The sequence below is a fragment of the Phascolarctos cinereus genome, unplaced genomic scaffold (assembly GCF_003287225.1).
Source record: "Phascolarctos cinereus isolate Bilbo 61053 unplaced genomic scaffold, phaCin_HiC Scaffold_726;HRSCAF=1367, whole genome shotgun sequence".
Lineage (NCBI taxonomy): Eukaryota > Metazoa > Chordata > Mammalia > Diprotodontia > Phascolarctidae > Phascolarctos > Phascolarctos cinereus.
Genome location: NW_027556098.1, coordinates 22,915,311 through 22,938,815, shown reverse-complemented (window position 1 = coordinate 22,938,815; position 23,505 = coordinate 22,915,311). Strand labels below are relative to the sequence as shown.

The 23,505-nt window shown below is 35.4% G+C and overlaps 1 protein-coding gene across 1 annotated transcript in view; it reads left to right on the top strand.

The window, feature by feature from the left end:
* ARSH (arylsulfatase family member H) overlaps window positions 1-16,243 on the top strand; it is a 41,063-nt gene extending 24,820 nt beyond the window's left edge. The window contains exons 5-11 of the mRNA XM_020992792.2: window positions 178-303; window positions 1,774-2,197; window positions 3,973-4,109; window positions 7,241-7,375; window positions 9,889-10,051; window positions 10,995-11,116; window positions 14,883-16,243. Coding sequence (XP_020848451.1) covers window positions 178-303; window positions 1,774-2,197; window positions 3,973-4,109; window positions 7,241-7,375; window positions 9,889-10,051; window positions 10,995-11,116; window positions 14,883-15,250 — 1,475 coding nt within the window. The 3' untranslated portion in view covers window positions 15,251-16,243. The remainder of the gene's footprint in view (window positions 1-177; window positions 304-1,773; window positions 2,198-3,972; window positions 4,110-7,240; window positions 7,376-9,888; window positions 10,052-10,994; window positions 11,117-14,882) is intronic.
* Window positions 16,244-23,505: the final 7,262 nt, after the last annotated feature.

Genomic DNA, 23,505 nt, shown 5'->3' with positions numbered 1-23,505 from the left:
TGTGACATTTTGTAAAAAGAAAAATAAAACGAAAGTAATTAGGGTGAATTCCTGGTGGTTGGCTTTTAGAATATGGTAAGAGACCTGTTTTTACTTAAACTTTTCTGATTTGCGGGGGAAATCTGGGCCAATCAACAAATGGAATATGATATATCCTTCCCTTACCATGTATTTCAGGTATGAGTTCTTCCTTCAATATGAATCGTGCCATTCTTTGGCTTGGTGGTTCAGGAGGTCTTCCAACAAATGAAACCACGTTTGCCAAGATGCTTCAACAACGTGGTTATAGGACTGGATTGATAGGTACAGCGTGGGATTGCCAGTTTTAAATGAATACAAGTTAAATTTCCACTGCAATTTAGCATTCCTATAGCACATCTCAGAATTGTGTCAACTAATATATCATGGAGATGAGGAAACGAGTAGAAATAGGGCAGTGTAAGTGATGATAAAAGTCATATCTGAACTAATGAAATAGAACATGGTGGTAAGTTTAAAGATATTATCAATGACATCTTCCATGTAGTAAAACCTGGAAGATATATTTGACAATCCCTCTTGCAACTTAGAAATTCAGTCCCTGCCAAAATAACATAATTGGGGGAGGGGGAAGATCGATGCAACATGTATAGATGAATAACAAAAAGGTAATTACATAGGCATAGCAAAGGTGTGCTGGTAAATGTTTAACAACCAGCTCTCTAAGAAAATCTAAGTATGATACATATTTAAGTTTAATATTCATTATGATGTTTTATCTATCACTTTCTTAAGTCTAGAGACTGTCAACGAAACAATAATTCAAGCCTTGATTTATAGCATTTGCTAATTTCTAAGGTGTGACTGCTCACACTGAAAATTTAACAACTTCTCTTGGTGGCATGAGCTAGATATAGATGAAGTTAATACTTAAAAAAAAATTTGAGAGAGGAACATTCTTGGGAGGTTCACCACAAAAATTCTACATCTATAAACCAATTTAGTTTCTGTTTGTTTTTACCTTTAAAGGTCCAGAAGATGGCGAGGAAGCAAAGGACTCTTAAGCCCTTCTGGTGTTGAAGTTGAGGCCACTGGTAGTATTCCCAAGGTGTCCTTGCTGGAATTTGGAGAGGCTAGCACTTCATGTATTATATCATTGTAGACAGAGAGCTAGCCTTGTAGCCCCTGGTTTTACATATGATAGATAGAAGCTGTATAAGTCATTTGGGTAAATTACTTAATCTCTCAATGGCCCAGGAACCTCTATAAGATATTAAATTATAAATATATGGCTAGTCTACATCACTAGAGGGACTTCAACATTTGTAATTCACTACAAAAATGAAATTAAAAATCTAGACTCCATTCTACTAACCATGCCCCCATCCTCAAATATTTGATGATGTCAAAAAGAAGAAATAGCAATGAAAGTGATAAATAGTTTGAGTCTTGATTATGACACTTTGTAGCTATGTGACTATGAGCAAGTCACTTCTAGTATGACAGAAAAACATTGTTCTTAGAGTCAGGAGACCTGATCTTGTGTTCCACCTCTGACACTTACTGGCTTTATGATTTTACCTAACATTTCTGAACTTCAATTGCCTCAATTTTATTTTATAAATTAGGAACCACTAGTAATGCTTTCATTTAAACTCGCATGACAGTCTTTATGAATAAAATGCTTCATAAAGTATAAACTGTGATTTTTTTGTGAATTTCTATTCCAAACTATATTTGACAAAAGAAACATAATAGTTTCCTTTTATAACTGATTGTTCCTATTTTTTCCAGGAAAATGGCATCAAGGTTTAAGTTGTGCCTCCCGAAATGACCACTGTTATCATCCACTAAACCATGGGTTTGATTACTTTTTTGGAATGCCTTTTACTCTCCTGAATGAATGTCAAGCAACAAAAACACCGGAGATACACAGAGCTCTCAGAATCAAGCTCTGGATTTCCAGTGTGGCTCTTGGCCTTGTGCCCCTCTTACTTCTCATTCCCAGATTTGCTGGATGGTTCAAAGTCCCATGGACTGTTGTTATCATCACTGCTCTTGTGGCCTTCTTGTTTTTCACCACTTGGTATTCTAGTTATGGATTCATTCGTCGTTGGAATTGCATCCTTATGAGAAATCATGAGATTATTCAACAACCTATGAAAGAAGAAAAAGTGACTTCTCTGATTTTGAAAGAGGCTCTTTCATTTATTGAAAAGTAATGAACATTTTCAATTTTCTTATCCTTTATAATTTAAAAATAAATATCTGTTTCAGAGCATGCCAGTCTCTCTGGTTAGAAAAAATTTTTCTGATATATTTGTGTCACATTTGACATTCCTTTGAGGCTGTACAAAGACAAAAAAAAAATGATATTTTACTAGAAGGCAGCATAGTGCAGTGGAAAGGGCCCTACCTGTGAAGTTAAAGAACTTGGGTTCAAATCCCAACTTGGACACTTAAAATCTGGCTTTAGACAAGTTATGTCTCTAGTTATGAGGGATGTGGACTTGATATCATCTAAGGAAACTTCCAGATCTGTGATCTAAGGAAACAAGTATACCGGCCATATCTGAAACGTGTGTTTCATTCTGTGTTTTTTGTCAGTCATCATTTCAGCATCATTTCCTCTGAAGTAATGATTAGTGACTGCATCAAAGTCATCAAGTCTTTCAAGTTGGTTTTATTCATATTATTGTGCTCATCGTGTAAATTTTTCTCTTGTTCATATTTATATTGATCTAAATCAATTCATATGTCTTCTCAAGTTTTTCTGATTTCTTCACATTGAAAATTTCTTATGGCACAATGATATTTCTTTGTTCAACAATTAACATTAATGATACAAATGCACCACAATTTTTTGAGCCATTTTTCTATCAGAAGAACCAACTGCCAGCTTTTCATTATTGCAAAAAAAGTTCTGATATGTGTGTGTGTGTATATATACGTGAACTTTTCCTGAGTATTTGACTCCTTTCAGATATAAAAATGGCAAATGTATTGATGGACCAAAGAATAATGACTTTTAAAATATAATTTTCAAATTTTCTTCCAGATGAGGACAGTCCTCAGGTATTCTCACTTAAGTCTTCAGGGCTTTTTCCACTGCAGTATTTGAAGAGTTACTATTTAGAAAAATGGTTAGATACATTATACTTTCCCCAGATGTCATAATTAGGATTGATGGATGAAAGTTACAAGGAAGCATATTTTGGCTCAATCTAAGATGGGAAGTCCTAAAAGCTAGGTTTTATTAAAGTTTATAAGATCTAATTAAATATTTCTCTATCATTGAAGGTATTTAAGTGCATTCAGATTACGATTTTTTAAAATGAATACTATAGAGGTGATTGATATTTCATATAGGAGTTTGGACAATATCACCTGATAGTTCCTTCCTAACTCTAGGATTCCATGATCTAGGATAGAGTCAGTCATGCTAAGTTTTCAAAGGGAAAATAAGCTAATGCAATCATAGTAGTAGTTGGCACTTCTTTAGTGCTTTCAACACCTAATCTCATTTTAGCCTTCCAACAACAATGCTCTGAGGTAGGTACTATAATTGTTTTTATCCTCACTTTGCAGATGAAAAAAATAAGACTAAGTTAAATTACTTGCCTTTAGTCACACAAAATGCTAACTGTTAAAGGCAGGTCTTATTGACTCCAAATTGAATGGTTGGTTGAAATACCATGATATTTCTCAAGAAAAAGATTGTTTATTTCTAGCACCATATTATAAGGACATTGACAAACCAGTGAATCATAAAAGGTAGAGTTAAGACTCTTTCTAGTATGAATTTTTTTTACATTTCTCTTTAAGACAAATGTCCTTGCTATATTTATTTTAAAAATGTATCCTCTATTTCAGTCAGCCTTCACTAAAACTTTCAAAGACTGTTTTATGGTTTCACATTTCACTGTAGCTTCTTTAAATGCCAAATCTGCTTTTCCAGGGAGTGAGATGAATTTAATATTTTTTATTTCTTAGGTACAAACATGGGCCCTTTCTTCTCTTTGTGTCCTTTCTTCATGTGCACATTCCACTTGTAACTAAAGAGAAGTTTGTGGGGCGCAGTAAATATGGACTATATGGGGACAATGTAGAAGAAATGGATTGGATGGTAGGTAAGTATCACTTTAGGAAATAGTGATTAAGTTCATTCTATATGTTAGGTGACTCATAATCCCATTAAAATGGTTATTCCCTCCAGGCAGACAGATCATATCCCATCCATGCCTGTTCCCCAGGTCTTCCCCTAAGTGACACAAGGCAACATTCTTCCTCAAATTCTCCTAACATTGTGGAGATACCAGGGGAACACCACTCAGCCTTTTAACAAGTGATCTTTAGGGAAGAATAATTCAATTTAAAAAATGTTGATGATGAATCTACATGAATCAGTACAACATTTTATACATGTGATAGTATTTCGGTTCTAGGCTCACCACCATCTCAGACAGTATTTATACTCAGACAAGTTTTTTAAGCTTTTGAGAGAGCACCAATTGTTAAATTTTCAATTATTTTTTAAAAAAAAATTTGGTGAGGCAATTGGGGTTAAATGGCTTGCCTACGGTCACATAGTTAGTGTCAAGTGCCTGAGGCCAGATTTGAACTCAGGTCCTCCTGACTCCAAGGCCAGTGCTCTATCCACTGTGCCACTTGGCTGCCCCACAATTGCTAAATTTTCAGTGTGAGCATTTACACCTCAAAAAACTGTCAAACCTCAAAATATAGAGCTTCATTTATTGTTTTATTGATTTTCTAGACTTAAGAAAGAGATGGAGAAAATGTTAATAATGCACATTAAAGGAAAAAGTGTGTGGTGCTTATGCATTTTTTGGACAGTTGGTCATTAACTATTTACCAGCACACCACTGTGTATATATAGTATGTACATATACACATGCACACTCTCTTCATATATATATATATATATACATATATATATATATGCACATAACATATATATATGCATAAGTATATGCATGTTTATATATGTATATGCATATATCTACATTTATGTATTTGGGGAGAGAGAGAAAGAGAGACAGAAACAAAGAGAGACAAAGAGAGAAACTGAAAGAGAGGGAGAGAGAGGGGGGAGAGAGAAGGGGAAGAGAGAGAGAGAAAAAAAAGATAGGGAGAGAGAGAGAGATGAAGTGAAATAATGAAATGACTCTTCTAAGGAGACACAATAAGTAGCAGAGATAGAAATTTTAGTATCTTTTCAAACATCTTTCATTGGTAATATCTAGTCATTTAATGATGGCATTTAAAGTTGCCAGGCATCCTTGATATCATCTTCATCTTCTCCAATGCTCTCACTTTACAGAAAAGGAAACTAAGACTCAAAGAAGGAACATGACTTTGTTTTTACTCCTCTATCATTCTGCTTGTTCCATATTACTAGTTATTAGTTTGTATTTTAAAGTTTATAAAGTACTTAAATGAATTATTTCTTTCATCTGAAATCAGTGAACATTTTGACAAGGTGTGAGAGTATTGGTATCAGTTTTGTGACTTCATAGTTCAAAGTTGTTGTTATGCTTAACTAAAAAAAATTCTACTCATATTTTTGTTGTTTTTTTTCCAAAAAGAAGTTTTAGACTAGTTAATTGTAGCAAAATTAAAGAACACATGTAAATGGTGCGTTTAGAAAGAAAAAAGAAGCATCTAAGTACAATTTTGTACTCTTTTCAATTAACAAGAACAGTTTATTTCAATCTCTGAGAGTGATAATAACACCAGAATGGTAACTAACACAACTTTTCTCAATTTAGAGTCCAAAGTCAGACGTCCCATATCTTCTATGGTTCTACACGGTATATAGAGAATTTCTTTCTTTTTTTTTTTCTGTAGTCAGCAGTTTTACCTCCCTTAGCAAGGGCATGCTTGCTATCCAGCTTCCCCAGCTAATCAGGAAAAAGTCCTTACTTTCTTTTTTCAACTTTCCATATATAAGGAATTATATATGGCAGAAGAAGAAGAGAGAAAGGAACAGGTTAAACACATTGGCACTAGCTTATGTAATACCCTGTGATCTCTATTCTCAATTGGTTTATCATCTACCTTATTAACTTATGTTTTCTCCTTCCTGATTAATATTCCACGTTGCTAGGTATGTTGATACTGTGGTAAAGTGGAAGTTTACTGGGTTTGGACTCAGAGGACTACAGTTTCAATCTTCCTGTTTACTACTTGTGTGATCTTGACAAAGTTATTAAATTTTTCTTGGTTATTGATTTATCAATTTAGAGCTGGAAGGGACCTTTAAAGCCACCTTGTTCTTACCTGTAAAATAAGGGTGTTAGATTAGATAGCCCCTAAGACTCTTATTGTCCATTGCTTTTTAAAAAATACATTTTGTTGCCATTTAAAATTGTCTCCATTTTTATAGTTGAAGTTATGTTGGCAACTCTCTAAGACTTGCAGAGCAAATACAGATTTGCATTTGTTGAGGAAGTTCACTGAAATTTCCATACCATATGACATCACAGGTTTGTTCCAAATTAAAAAAAAAAAGATCACCATGTACATTGTTCTTTTGTCTCTAGTTACTCCATTCTGTATCCTTTTATACCAGTATCCCATATTTATTAATAGGAAATTTAACAAGACTTTGAAATAAACATGTTATTTCAGCTCATCTCTTTATATTGTTAGAGATAAATCATTCATTTCTCTTCAGCAATGGAAACTCATTTTAATGTTTTCTGTTATCTGACTAGCATCTGACCAGTCAGTTAGTTGGAAGAGATGTGTATGTTTATGTTGGCACCTTACCAAATGCTTTATTTCTTTCTTTTTATGCCTTGTTGGAGGCTGACAACACTTCAACACATTTTTACTGCTGAGCCTAGCAAGTTATTAATTACCATCAGACTATCACACAGAGAGAGAGTAAGGATAACCTACAATTCATACGGCAGGCTCAAGGCAGCACTGTACTTAACACATTATCTGGAATGTAGCAAGCACTCATAAATGTTAACTTGATGACCTTTGAGTGTCCTAATTGTGTAAATGTAGGGATTTTGCTCTCCTTGGAGTGAACTTAGGAATTACTTCAGTTTCAAATTCTGCTGAGTTTTTTTTTATTAAACAAGGTATATTTAAAGTATTTTGTGCTTCTTTCTATTAATATGTATACCTGCTTAATCTATATTATAGTTTTTTAAATGAAATTAAGTTGTTTTGTTAGAAAAAAGGGATAATAATTCATTTTGTCTTGATTCATCTATCTTTATCATAGGCAAAATTCTTGATGTTATCGACAAGGAATATTTGAGAAATAACACACTTGTATATTTTACTTCTGACCATGGAGGTCGTTTGGAGTCTCAGGAAGGAAAATCCCAGCTTGGTGGTTGGAATGGAATGTACAAAGGTGGTAATTATATTGTATTGAAATGCTTCCTTTTGAAAATTGAGATTCTCAATGTCTTTAACATTAACATTTAAACATTTAATATTTTAAACATTAGCACCCAAAAGTGTTGCTTATTTTATCAGAAAGGTTTAAAATGAGAAAGTATAAAGGAAAAATATTTGATATAGAAAACATATCTATAGAAATATGAATACATACGTATATGAAATATTCTCAAAGTTTTCTAGTCCTAAGAGTAACTGGAAGCATAACTCATGAAAATATGCAAAAAACCCTCTCTTTTCTCAATTCTAAATAGATAAACTTAAATTGAAATGCAGCATGGCATAGCTGCTAAATGGCTGGCCTTAGAGTCAGGAACATCTGGTTCAAGTACTTGACCGTGGGTCAGTCACTTAAAATCATAAGGCTATAGGTAATTTTTAAAGTTAGAGATCAATTGCTGATCTGCATTGGTAGAGGGGGTTTCATAGCATCAACTCCCACAATGATAAAATTGCAAATCTGGATTTTTTTTTCTTTAAGGATTTCATAAGCAGGTAGCTGTGTAAAATGTAACTACAAAGTAACATGGCTTTTTTTTAGGCAAACATATAATCATTTATTTAGTCATATTACAGCAGTACCTACAAAAGTCCTAATCTTGGGATTGCTTTAAGGACCAACTGCACATTGTTTTATGATATTCTAGTAATAAAAAAAAGACAATTTAAAGCTAATATCAATGATGAAGATGGATAATGAATCATATCATTTTGGGTAAAAAAAAAAGGTAGAACTAAAAACTAATAAAACACTCTCATGTGTGACTCATCAGGTGGTTGCAACCATAACTCCTGCCAAAAAGAACTTAAATCATTTTCTGCACATGGTAGAATGAATAAGATGAGGATATGGCCTTTTTAGTCTCCAAGTAGGAAGTATTTATTTGGATTTAACAATTGTTTTATTATTATTTGAAAATTCAATCCTATTACTTTAGTTTGTCTCTCAAACAGTTCTTAGAAATACACACACACACACACATGCATATATATGACATATTATTAAATAATGATCCAGAGGAGCCACTTGTCCTGGAATATTTAGAGTAAGGAGACTTTTGGTGTTCGTGTGTGTGTGTGTGTGTGTGTGTGTGTGTGTGTGTGTGTGTATACACACACGTATGTACACATATGTGTATATGTACATGCATATATGTACCCACATATATGCATGTACATATACACATATATATGTATTCTCCTTCTTTCCCACTCCTTCCCTTTTCTATCTCCATATATACACATCAATATCCACAAAAAAGACTCATATATATGTACACATATATACACACACACGTATACACATACACATACATGCATGTGTAACATACACATATACATGATGTGCATTCAATATACACATACATATGCATATATATATATATACATACACATACACGTGACTAAGGTAGTACAGTGATTTGTATAAATGTGCATTCATCCAAATAGCTACTCTAAGGGTCTTCTAATTTTTGAAAACTATCTGCAAGACTGGAGGCTTTTCTGTCTATGCTATTTAATACTTTTATTCTATTTATTAATTACTTTGTATAGTTATGTATACACCTTTGCTTTCCAATTAGATTTTGAGCTCCTTTTAGTAAAACCACTTCTAACACTATTTTCACACAATAGGTTTTCAATAAATCATCATTAATTATTGATCATAATTATTTTATCTATATAATCTAAACCTTTGATACAATTTATTTAGGAGTTTCTTAGTGAGAATTTGTTTTGATCCAAATTTGTTTCTAACATTCGGCGTGAGAGCAACCTGTGTGTTCTGCAAGCATGATTTTCTAATTCATAAAACAAATTTTTTTGGAACATTGTTTTTATAATGTTGGTCCCATCGTAAACAGTTCCCTGTTGGCTATGGAAGCTAAATTATGTAGCCTACAAAAGAACCTGTTTTATAGACTTATTGCCTATTACTCTCCTATGTGAATTCTTGGATCCAGTTAAAATTATCTACTACTTATCCTCCGAGCATGGTTTGTGATATCTTGTTTCTATTTTTTGGCTTTTTCCATCATTCACCTCTTTCTCAAAAATCTGAATGCCTTTCCTCATTCTCTCTACCTCATAAAGTACTATAGATCTTTTTCCTCCATCAGGATGTCCCAGAATACTTTAGTCCACATGAATCTCTGAATTTATAATAATTTTCTAAATCACTCATTTGCTAATCTGAGTATAATCCTATGGCAACTTTAGTAGGCTCTTTGTGCTATTCATTAAAAACCTTGAGGTTTTAAATTTCCAGGTGCAAATGCCTCACTTTGCCAATTAGATGATGAGGTTCTTAGGATAATATATCTTATATTTCTTTGTAGTCTCCACACTTCCTAGGAAAATGCTAGGACAGAGTATATTATCTAGAAATTATTTGATTTTTGCTTTAATAAATATATGTACATAAGATCATGCCTAATTATTTGTACTACTTGTTATGAACTTTAGGAGGCAAAGGAATGGGAGGCTGGGAAGGGGGAATTCGGGTGCCAGGAATATTTCGATGGCCAATGATCCTTCCAGCTGGTGGAGTGATTAATGACCCTACAAGTCTCATGGATATTTATCCAACATTGTCTTATGTGGCTGGAGCAATATTGCCACTAGACAGGTACAAAAATTTATGATAATTTACTATTTAAATGTATTTCCTGCTTAAATAATATTTGAGGCCATATCTATAAAATGTGAAGATGCATATGTGTAAATATTTGTGTGTGTTCATGCATCCACACATAGGTAATAGAAAATGAAATAGATATTGAATGTGACTTTTTATTTTACACTTTCACAGGGTCTGTGCTGTACAGATATAAGATCTAAAAATGTTGGCCTCTTGTTATACCCTTGTTTTAATTCCATGCCAAAGCTAAGTCTATATACTTATGTTTGAGTAAAGTAAGACAGATTTGGTCGTTCCAAATACTGGACTCATGAAAATAGCTTTGGTAATGGTAAGAGTATTATTTCCAAATTTGCACTGCTTTCAAGGCTCAAAATATATTGACTTTCAGGTAACCTGGATTACTTCCAGGTTGTCCAAATTCTATGGTCAAGATTGTGCCAATAGAAATTCAATCATATATCACATTCAAAAGAGAAATACAGTATACTTCATGTCCAATTCAAATTATGAAATAAATTTTGGGGGGCAAAGAATGATGAGATTTGGATAGAAAATTCTAATTCTTATCAGCAGCTGACAATTTGTATGCTCTTTTAACATATTTACTCCAATGCTGAGTTTCCCATCCTTAAAGCTGAGGTCTGACGACCACTTGCCAGGAATGTTGTAAAAGACATTCGTGTTTCTGGTGTGGATTGGACTCGTCCTCCAAGGGCACTTAAAATTCAGAGAGTACATACCTTGCTTGGAGATATTAAAAGACATTAGCTATATAATAATGATTTTATTAATACATTTAAGGTGAGAAAATCATGATCCTTCTTTAACATTTTTGCGACGATGGACTACGTTAGATCATTGAATTTACTGTGCATCATCTAGGATATTCTTCATTTTCATTCTCTTCTTTTTTTTTTTTCAATTTCAGAGTGATTGATGGCAAGAACCTGATGCCTTTACTACAAGGTAGAGTTTTTCAGTCAGGACATGAATTCCTTTTCCATTACTGTGGAATATACTTACACACAGTACGGTGGCATCAAAAAGACTGTGAGTATTGAGATATACCTGAATATGTCTAAGATTAATTTTACTGTGATATTTTCTAGATTGCTCAACAATCATATCAAAATAGCACAAATTAAGGATTTTTTTTCTACTTGAGACCAGACAATGTGACGCATAGGGGGAAAAACATAACTACAAGATTTGGTTCTTTTAGTTAAATATATTCAGGCAAGCATTTTAGTTTCAAAACACTTATACACAGTTGGACTAATAGTGATGGTGGTTTGTGCATGACGTGCAAAAGAAGTGTCAACGTATAAGTCAAACTGGAATAACTGATAAAAAAAACTTAGTTTCTTTGAATTTCTTAGTGTGCTATTCCCTGTTGCCTTCTTTTAAAAACTTTGTAGTGTTTAATCCCTCCTGTCCATTTTTACTCATTAGGATTCACATAAAAATAAAACTCAATCAAAGGAACAGTTGGTCCTTGTCCTAGTAGACTGTGACAGGTAAAATCTGAAATAACTGAAGCAACAAATGTTTGAACTTTTGAGCATACTGATTTATCAAGCAAAGCATGCTGATTGCATAACAAATCAGGACCAATCTTCAGCTTGGCACTGTACCCCAAACACAGGGGGAGGCATTTTCACGCATTAAAAGAAAGCAATGAACAACATATAAACCACTATACAAGATTAGGTGTTTTCATTTCTGATTGGAGAAAAGATGATGGATTTTCCAAGTTGGGGGTGGGGTCAAATTGGGAGATGGTGATTGGGTTTAGGGGTCTTTCTTTTCCCATAAGTGGGAAATGCTGATTAATTGCATCCACCTGCATGTAATGAATAATGCATGTGGCAGCACATGATGGAATCAGTGTTAATCTGATTGGTTCTCTTGATTTTCACACTAAACTAATTCCAAGCTGTCTCTCTGTTTCTTCAAAAGAAATCCCATTCAGGGTCTTTGGAGGTATGGAGAAATATAAATATACTCTGTTCTCCAATTTGGATTTTTTATCTAACAGAATATTACATGATTTGCTCTCACACAGTTTATTATAGTGTGTGGTATCCATCTCATCAGTGTAGAAAGGGTCTCTCAAAGCAGAAAAGCCTGTCTGCATCAATAAAATTTCTCTGCTGTGGAGAGGAAGGTGCTCAGAAAACATTCTCCATATAAGGGCAGAAATATTTTATGTCTGTATTCAATGAAGGTGAATTTCCCTTTTCTGTTGTTTTACTTTTATTAACCAGAAGGGGGCATATATTTCAAGAGTGGAATGGGTTTCTTTTGTTATTATCTTGACTCAAATAGTCCTAGGATCTCATTAGGAAAGATGAGACTTGGTAGTGGAATCTTATACCAATTAAATAGGATAAATAATTGGATTCTAGATTCTCATTAGGTCCCCTTGGTGATTGTTATTATTTGGGCAATTGTCAATCCATTACACTTTGGCCATTGTAGATGAATCTCATAAAGATTATAGCTGTCCTCACTGAAATTTCCCCAATGTAAGCTATTTCCTCTTTGAATGTCCTTCCAGAAAGAGTAGGTGGAGATGATTGTACCTTCAATCATCCTTTCTGTACCTAGCATTGCTTGAGAGCTATTTCTTAATTGGCACATCCTTGAAAAACTTCATGATGCAGCTGCAATATTTTTTACCTCACAATCACCCAGGAATGACAATCACCAGTCAGTTCACATGAAAAAGAAAAGAACTGTGAATAACCTTTCCATATTATATTTGAAAAGAAAGGAACTGTGAATAACCTTTCCATATCTTATTTATATCCCCTTCAAATATGACAGTTTGGAAAGTGATTTTATAAAAGGAACAAGAAATAATATTTATTAACACATAACATTTCTTGCTTTTCTTGACTGAGTTAAAACTAGTTCTTAATAAAATCTTTTAATTTCTGTGAATATGGAATACAAATTAGGAAGCATTGTCCCCAAGCCTGTGTACCTTGACAGATACAGTGAGTCCTAATGATCATGTGTTGTATAACTAGGGTTCACTAGTAAATTTTTTTGTTCCTTAGCTGCTTTGAGATTTTATTGCTGGTATACTTATTTTTTGTTTTTACTAAATTCTTACTGATGACTTTTGTTTTCACAGTGCTTAAATTTCCTTGAATCCTTTCGTCTTTCTATTTTTCATCCCTTTTCACAATGATTAAAAAAAAAAAAGAAAAAAGAGGAAAAGGAAAGAAAATAAGCATAACTGATCATTTTAAATTATGTTCAGTGTTCCAAAGCTATGCAATCCCCACCTCACCTGCTACCCCTGACTCTGCAAAGGAGTAGCAGGAGCTTTCTCCTCGTATGTCTTCCTGGGAGACAAGCTTATTTTCTGTAATTTTGCAACATTCATTTTGCTTGGTTTGTGACGGTTGTTCTTTCCATTCACTTTGTTGAGATCATTGTCTATTGTTTTCTTGGCTCTGCTTACTTCACTTTGTGTCAGTACATGTAAGTCTTTCTGTACTTTGCTCTATTCTTCATATTTGTCACTTGTTACAACATGGTCATATTCCATTCTATCCATGCACCACAGTTTGTTTGGCATTTACCAGTTGAGGGATGACTCCTACTCCTACTCCTACTCTGACTACTGGCAATGAAAATAAACAACTAGCATTTACATAGCGCTCTGAGGTTTGCAGGTTTGTTTTGTTCAGTTGATTTCAGTTTTGTCTGACTCTTTGTTACCCCATTTGGGGTTTTCTTGGCAAGGATACTGGAGCGGTTTGCTATTTCCTTCTCCAACTCATTTTACATATGAGGAAACTGATGTGAAAAGGGATAAGTGGTTTGGGTCACACAGCTGGTAAATGTTGGAGGTCAGATTTGAAATCAGGTCTTCATGACTCAAGGCTTGATGCTTTATACACTGTGCCACCTAACTGACCTATAAAGTTTGCAAAATGATTTATAAATATGAACTTTTATCTTCACAACAACTCTGGGATTTTTAGTGCTATTTTTATCCCCATTTTACAGATGAGAAAACTGAGGCACAGGTTAATTTATTTGCTTGGAATTGCACAGTCTGAGCCTAGATGTGAACCTAAGTTTTCCTGTCTCCAGGTCCATAACACTATTGATTGTGCCACATAATTATTTGGTTCTTAGTTTTTTGTGCCATGAAAAGTACTGCTATGTGTGTGTTGGTATATATGAAACCATTCTTTTGGCCAATGATCTCCTTGGGGGTATATGTCTAGCACTCAAATCTCTGATTGAAAAGATATGGACATTTTAGCGACTTTATTTGCATAGTTCTAAATTGCTTTCCAAAATGGTTTACTAATTCACAGATCCACTAACAATTAATTAAATAATAAAATTAATACTAGAGGATTTCAAAGGTCCCCTCTAACCCTAAACCCTATGATTCTTAATGAATTTGCTCATATGGCATCAAGAACTTCACTAGATTTGCAAAAATATTTAGTTTTACTAATCCTTCCTGGACAGTGTCAAAAGGGCTTTAAAACTCCTCCAACATTGAGTCCTTCCATCTAACACCATCTCTGCTAATTTTCTGGAGTGTCATATAAAATCTTAGTGTTGTTTTGACTATTATTAGTGATTTGGAGAATTCTACTAGTTGCTATGCATCTAATATATTTTGAAGTTTCTTTTTCAGTTTACTGAGGTGAGGAACTGAGAAAAATAGTTTTAAATGATAATGCCTGAGGAAAATAACTTTGATTTGAGAAAATTTTGGAATATTGTAGTTAGTTTATATTTATTCCTATGTTTTAATAATTGAATTGCCTTTTTCCAGGTGATACAGTGTGGAAGGCTCATTATGTGACTCCAAAATTTCAGCCAGAGGAAGGCAGAGCCTGCTATTGGAGTGGTCTTTGTCCATGTTCAGGGGATGTCAACTACCATGACCCTCCTTTGCTGTTTGATATTTCAAGGGACCCTTCTGAAGAGCATCTTCTTACTCCTGAAAATGAAGGGCTTTTTGACGCAGTGATAAAGAAAATGGAAGAGGCGGTGAAAGAGCACCGGAGAACATTGATGCCCGTCCCACAGCAGTTCTCTGTATTCAACACCATCTGGAAACCATGGCTCCAACCTTGCTGTGGGACTTTCCCATTTTGTGGTTGTGATAAGGAAGATGACACTCTACCTACTGGCCTATGAGGAAACCAAGCTGCTGGTTACTAGGATCTGCTTTACATATTATTTGAAAGTTAAAATAAGCATATATGAAACAAATTAACAGCTTATTTTCGTTTGGAATCTGAAAGAATGGCTTTAGGAGCCTTTTCCTTTGTCTATTATTTTTCTTTTTTTTTTCTCCAAGGAGTTCAATAAATCAATTTTTTTCAGTATAGTAAACCCAATTTAAAACATTTTGTTAAGTTCTAACTTTAAAATGTCAACAAAGCATTACATATCAGGACTTGGTTCAAGATGACACTTTGAGAAATCTTTTAATTCTATCAACATTGCTTATACTTGTAATATCTCAATTTTAAAGTTTAAAAGTATTTTCTCTAGCAACTTTTGCTTGCAATTTACAACATGTTTAGTTTTACATGATCTGCTCAATTTAGTAGCAAATAATAATTAGGATTCAATTTCCATTTGAAACTCAAGATATTTACCAGTCCAGTGACTGACATGAAGGAAAGGCAGGGAGTGGCACTCGTATTCTTTGGAAGTCAAAATTCTGCTATTCTAGTCTCAGCACATGAAAACCACTCCAGACTATTCCACCAGATTCCTGTGCATCTGTTTACCTGTTTTCATGGTTTTATCACCTTTCTCCCTTCTTTCTGTCTTTGATGTCTTCTTTTCCTTCTCTTTCTTATTCCCTGTCTCTGTGTCTCTGTGCCTCAGTCTTTATATCTCTCTGTTTCTGTTTCTGTCTGTCTCTGTCTCTCTTCTATAGCTTAAAGAAAATGTAAGTAGGAGGTTTGGGAGTAAGGTGGAGAAGGAAGGGAAATTCTAGACAGAAGGAAGGAGGAAAAGGGGAAAAAAATCATGGCACATCCTTATTTTCATTATCTCTTCTTGTGCTTATCTGTCACCAATGCTTTATGGTTCTCTGTGGAGATTTACAACACATTCTTGGACACTTCCAGAAGACAATAAAAAATTCATTGTAAAAAAGTTGTCAGTATCATGTCACGTTCCAGAATTAATAGCAGCATAAATGAATGAATTAAAGAAAGAATGAAAAGAATTACTAATAGCTTATTACGGGGATATAAATTGAAAAAGAAAATCCCTGATTTAAAGTAATTTGCCCTTCATGGTTGAATCTCATAACAAATTAAAATTATTGAGGATTTTTTTTTCCTATCTTCATTTTGACTTCCAGGAAGTATTAATAAAACTAAACACTTATAAATGTAGTGGAGTTGATGACATTATATGAGTGAATTCATTAAGGATCATAGGGTTTAGGGCTAGAGGGGAACTTTGAAATCATCTAGTCTTTATTTTATTATTTAATTGAATTTCATTTAATTGCTTAACAATTTTTTCTCTCCCTTCCATCTTTCTACCCCTACTAAAGAGAAAACTAAAATCAAAAACTTTCTAACAAATATTCATAGTCAATACAAGATGAATTGAGTCCATTACCTCTCTGTTAGGAGATGGGTAACATTTTTAGATATGGTAATCTGAACTAATATTTTGTTATTGCATTGATCATTGTTTTTAAATCCCTCAAAGTTGTTTTAAAAGTGTTGTTATTGTATAAATTGTCCTCTTGGTCATGTTCGTTTCACTCCTCATACTTATCTTCCCAGATTTCTGCAAAACAATCCCCTTTTTCTATTTATTATGGCACAATAGTATTCTTTTAATTCATGTACTAAAATTTGTTGAGCCACGCCTCAATTTTTAATGGGCATCCCTTTAGTTTTCAGTTCTTTGTTCCACAAAAGAACTGTTATAAATACTTTTAAACATATGCATTCTTTTCCTTTTTCTTTGATTTCTATGAGACTAGTAATGATATAGCTAAATCACAGAGCATGCCCAGTGTAGTAATGTTGGGGGTTTATCTAATCTCTATTTAAGAGATGAGAAGAATGAGTCCAAGAGAGGTTCAGTGAGTTGTCCAAGGTTGCTGTGTTTGTCCTTCACTTTCGAAGAGGACTATAGCATCAGGGAGATGATGACAACTTGCAATTGACATTGGTTTGAGTGAGGGAGGGTTTTGCAGAGTCACCAGCCTCACTTTCTCCTCCAGGACACAACCTGTGAGTAGTCCAAGCTTCCTGAATGAGGATCCAGCTGGCCAGTTCTCTTGCCCCCCACCGCGGGACCCCCCCAGTGCCTCCTCTCCCCCCCCCACAGCCTCTCCCCTTCCTTCACCTCCCCACCCCTTCCCTTACCCTTTTCTCCCCTCCTCTCTCCTCTCCTCTCCTTCTCTTCCCTTACCTGAGGTTGTTCTGCCAAAAGGAGGGTAAATTTTGATGGCCCAAAGCTGCCTACTTAACTTGGGGTTTACTGACTATATTTCCTTCTCAAAGACCAAGCCTCAAACCCAATTCTCTCTGGAGCTCATAGCTTGGACAGCAATAGGTCCCTACCCAAGCACCACTTAATGATTATTTTTTGGCCCTTTCTGGCTTAGAGTGAATGTAAATAGTAACTGTTTTCTTTTTGGCCAGCAACCCTAAGGGTCTTTCTCTCCCACTTTGATTTTTTTTTTATCATTAAAGGGGTCATCCCTTGACTCACTTCTTCTTCTTCTTTTTTTTTTTTTTGCTTTTAGGCAATTGGGGTTAAGTGACTTGCCCAGGGTCACACAGCTAGTAAGTTTCAAGTGTTTGGTCTGAGGCTGGATTTGACCTCAGGTCTTCCTGACTTCAGGGCCGATGCTCTATCCACTGTGCCACCTAGCCGCCCCATTGACTCACTTCCTTTTTTTTTTTTTAAAGTCCTGCATTTCACTGAATGACCATTTTCTCCCCTGAAGGATTATACTCAGTTTTGCTGGGTAGGTGATTCTTGGTTGTAATCCTATCTCCTTTGCCCTCCAGAATATTATCCATGCCCTGCGGTCCTTTAATGTAGAAGCTGCTAAATCTTGTGTTATCCTGATTGTGTTTCCACAGTACTTGAATTGTTTCCTTCTGGCAGCTTGCAATATTTTCTCCTTGACCTGGGAACTCTGGAATTTGGCTACAATATTCCTAGGAGTTTTCCTTTGGGAATCTCTTTCAGGAGGTGATCGCTAGATTCTTTCCATTTCTATTTTGCCCTCTGGTTCTAAAATATCAGGGCAGTTTTCCTTGATAATTTCTTGAAAGATGATGTCTAGGCTCTTTTTTTGATCATGGCTTTCAGATAGTCAATGAATTTTTAAATTCTCTGTCCTGGATCTATTTTCCAGGTCAGTTGTTTTTCCAATGAGATATTTCACATTGTTTTCTAATTTTTCATTCTTTTGGATTTGTTTTACAGTGTCTTGATTTCTCATAAAGTCACTAGCCTCCAATTGCTCTATTCTAATTTTTAAGGAAGTATTTTCTTCAGTAATCTTTTGGACTTCCTTTTCCATTTGGCCAATTTTTCTTTTTAGGGCATCCTTCTCCTCATTGGCTTTTTGGACCTCTTTTGCCATTTAGGTTAGGCTCTTTTTTAAGGTATTATTTTCTTCAGTATTTTTTTGGGTCTCCTTTAGCAAGCTGTTGACTTGTTTTTCATGATTTTCTTGCATCACTCTCATTTCTCTTCCCAGTTTTTCCTCTACTTCTCTTACTTGCTTCTCAAAATCCCTTTTGAGCTCTTCCAAGGCCTGGGACTGATTCATATTTTTCTTGGAGGCTTTGGATGTAGGAGCTCTGACTTTGTTGTCTTCTTCTGGTTGTATATTTTGATCTTCTTTGTTTTCAAAGTAAGATAATATAGTCTGACTCTTTTTGCACTGCTTGCTCATGATCCCGGCCAATTACTTGAGTTTTAAACCCTTTGTTAAGGTAAGAGTCTGCTTCCAATGTGGAGAATGTACTGTCCCAAGCTTCAGGGGTTTATATGGCTCTTTTCAGAGATATTTGTAGGGACCCATAAATTTTCAGTTCTTCCCAGGTGGTATGATAAGGGGAGAGGTGTTTACTCCTTTCCTGGCCTGTGCCAGGTCTATTAGTGACCACAAGCACTCCTTTCTGTCCTGTAACTGTGAAGAAGGTTTCCTGTCCACAGCCACTACAAGTTCCACTGTGCCAGCACTCCTCCTCACCCCAGAACCTCTGTCCAGAGCTGTGACCTAGATCCAAGCATGGGCAAAGCAAGAGATTCCTGCCTCAGCTCCAGCAGAGAGATCCCTGCAATCCCACTCTGATCAGCCACTGGATTCCCCCTCAGTCTGTGGGCCAGAAGCTCGGGAAGTAGCTGCCCACCACAGGGCCGCATTCTAGGGGAAAGGAGCTGAGACTCCGCCTTCCTCTCTCAGCACTGCAGAAACAGACTTTTCCACTGACCTTCTAAGTTGTCTTTGGCATTCCTAGATTGAGAAGTCTGGAAGCCACCACAGCTGCCCACAATTCAGTCCTCTGAGGCCTGCTCCAGGTTTGCTGCACCTTGCAAGCCTGCATTGCACTCCCTGCCCGGCACGATATAGCTTTCTGACCACTCATCCAGGTTGTCTTGGGCTGGAAATTTGTTTCACTCTGTCTTTTTGTGGGTTCTGATGCTTTAGAATTTGTTTAGAGCCATTTTTTATAGGTATTTGGAGGGGTTTGGGGGACAGCTCAAGCAAGTTGCTGCTTTCACTCCCCATTGACTCACTTTTTAAAGAGGCCTATTCACTGAATGGGTATAGTCTCACTCAAAGTGAGAACCTGAAAAGACCTAAGCTTAAAAGGGCCAGGGTCTCCCATTGCATCTTGGGCTATCTAAAATCATCCTGATGCCCAAAGTCACCCAGATAGTATCAAAGCACTAGAACCACACTGGCTCTAAAACCCACACTTTTCCCATTAAACTATATTTTTTCTCTATTGTTTTTTAGGTCCTGTTAATTGAAAATACTTCTTGAGCTAGGTTGAATAGAAATCTTTTTAAAATAACATGTGGAATGCAAAATACCCAACTGGATAGCAATAGCAACTTCTCCTTTTCCTCCTCCTAACTAGCATTAATAATCATTAATAATAGTGTTAGTGGCTACTATGTGTGTGCCAGGCACTGTATTAAACACTTTACAAATATTATGTTATTTGAACCTCACAATAACCCTGACAGGTAAGTGCTATTAGTATGCCCATTTTACAGTTGAGGAAACTGAGGCAAAAAGAGATTTCATGACTTGCCCGAGGTTACACTGCCAGTAATCTGAGGCTGACTTTGAACTCCTTTTCCTGACTCCAGATCCGCACTCTAGCCATACACCACCTATGGTTTAACAATATAGGACATCATTATGTTAGTGACTTGCATACATTTTATAAAGCTGCTTCTGTTTTACTTGAGGACTTGGGGGGCATGTCTTTGGCAAGATGAGAGTTTATCATTCACATCACTGTTATTTCTGTCTCTTGATGTCCTGGTATTCGTATATCTACAGTCATCACATCATGGTAGAGCATGTATTTGTTTTTATGTGGGTTTCTAGATTACTCATTTCAAGCCAAGCTCAGAACTCATTAGATTTAGAGCAGAGTCATGCTAGTTTTCTTACACAGAATTGGGAAAGACACCAAAGACAAACTCTCTAATTTACAGTTCTGCCCTGGGTGGGCCCAGCTTAAGTTGTCATTGTTAACAATGATAAAAGAATTGATGTGAGATTTATGAAAACAGTAAAAGAGAAGTATAGAGATGGAATAGATTAATTCCCATTATGTTTAGAAAGTAAAGTTCAAGGTAGAGTTAAATCTTTGTTGGTGTTTCTTAAGGTTTAGCTTCAGAAATTCTCTGATGGGTATTGGGTTTGAATCACTGTGACCTGAAGGAATTGACTTTGAGACAAGCATGAAAACTAGGGAGTGGGTCAATATCTCTCCCAGAAGCATGCTTCTTAGGCAATAGGCAGAAAACACTAATTTCTTAATTACACGAAGCTGTGAAGAGCATACAAAATTAGCGTTATTCTTGACTCAGACTTGTTGAATCATGGATTATCCCCCTTAAACTCCATTTTCCTCAGTAATAAGTGATGGGAATAAATCCTATTCTACATTTGTCCCAGAACAATGTAAAAGGTACGATGACATCTCCATAAAGTCATTTGGAGAAATTATTTTGGGGGATGTGAAGAATAAGAAGCTCTTATTATAAAGACGAATTGGGCAATACTTTTATGGGTCATCATAAAAGTTCTTGCTTCAATATTCCCTTTCTTTTCATTTCTTTATTTTAATTTTATATTTAGAACTTCAAGGGATAGTGTGGAACTTTTTTTAATTAGTTGCTCAGTCATCCTAGCTGTGATTTGACAATGTTATAGAAATAAAAGGCATTTGGTAAGCATATTTTTGGCATGCACTTTGACATTTATCCAAGTTCACACAGGTGAGGACAGGGTTGTAGAAAAAACACATCCACTCTTTAAACAAGGAAATGTGTATCCAAGAGGGTATGATCAACACACCCTTTCACCAAATCCATCATTTGTCCTTCAAGCATTATACTCTCAATGAAGAGTGAATTGCTTATTGTACTTGGCCAAAGCCCACGCCTTGTGTACTCTCTTAGTAATGCCCAAGCATCAGGATGATGCACAGATTTATTTGCTAAGCTTTTGTAAAGTTTTCCTTTTATTTCATTTGTTAAATATTTGTTGAGTACTTTTTATGTGAAATGTTCTTACAAGGTTCTAAGCTCTGGTGAGAAAAAAAGATAAGTAACAAATGGCCCCTGCCTTCAAGGTCTTTATAAATTAGTAAGTGGTATAGAGACATGTTAACAAATAAATATATTACAAATTAATATGGCAAGTATATAAGAAGAGTACAAAAATGTAGAGGACCAGATACATGTGAGATCATGGAGGCTGGTAACTTAACATTCCCCATTTCCCCTCCCCTCCAACAAATCCAGTCCATGAGAATTGAATGACACTCCCTGCCCTCAAGAAGCTTATAATCTAATGAAAGTGTTAGTGTTCTTTCCATAACTATTTCTTAGGGTAAGTATCCTTTGCAGTGTTGATTCTTCTTTTGTTTTCCAGTTCTCTGACATTTCAAAATTTTTCTAGGTTTCAAGAAACCCAGGTTTCATGTCATTCCAGGTGTTTTTCTCATGTGGCAAGATTTGGCATCTATTTAATTTTCACAATATCAGTTGAATAGAGCCAGAGAATAAAGCCATCAATAATCTTAAATGGGATTCAATTCAACAAACATGGGTTATATAACTACTATATACCAGGCATCAGATTAGATACTAGGGATCCAAACACACACAAAAAAAGCAATCTCTAACTTCAAGAAGCTTGCATTCTTTTGAGAGGTTTGTCATCAGTGCCAAATGAATGGATGTGTTTCTTTAGAAGTCCTATTCATCAACCTGTGCCTTTTCCTTTGTAAAGTGATTGGTAGCACAGTGCCTAGAACTCAGTAAGCACTATGTAAATATTAATAATGATGTCAATGATAGGTGTGATCAACTATCTATTTATCTATATTTAACCTACTCTGGTTAGCAAAGTTTGATAATATCTATAGTCTCTTCCAAAAAATGTTGGATTTTAACCACCTACTTGTAACAATAGCCTGTGAAAAGATGCCATCTCTCTATGGAAAGGAAAGAATCATAGCTTGAGAAATTTTATGACAGAAGTAAGAAAAAAAAAAGTATATTAGCCCCAGGAAGGTGGCAGGTTGGTAAAGAGGTTCATTTTCATCTGATTCCACCAATAGGTGGAACAAGTCCTTTGAAATTGGTCATATCCCTAGATGTACCCAGAGAATTTCCTGACACCCTTGTGACATGGAGAAGAGAATATTTAGTTTGCATTACAGTAGCTTTCAAGGATGGCCATGTTGAGGAGAGAAGAAATTTGTTGAGCTTGGTCCCAGTATTCAGAGAAGTGATAGAATATGCAGAATCAAATTTCAATTTTACATCAGGAAGAAGAAAAGATTTCTCACAGAGCTGTCTGAAAGTGAAATGGTTTCTATCAAAAAGTAGCTAATTTTTTACCCTCGGAGGCCTTTAAATTGATGCTAGCTAAATGCTTTTCTGAGATTCCATTCTTTAGATATGAGTCTGACTAGATGGCTTCTGTGGTTCCTTCCAGTTCTAAGATTCATGGTTCATTGCATACTTTGGAACAATGCTAATGAACTCCAAGCACCTTTTCACAGCATTTCAGGAATGGCGTAACCCATCTTTCATAACTGAAGTCATTGTTCCTTCCACCCCCTGGAAGGTCACATTCCAGAGGCTGTTGTCTCTCCAACCTAGTCACAGATAAGACAAAGGGAATA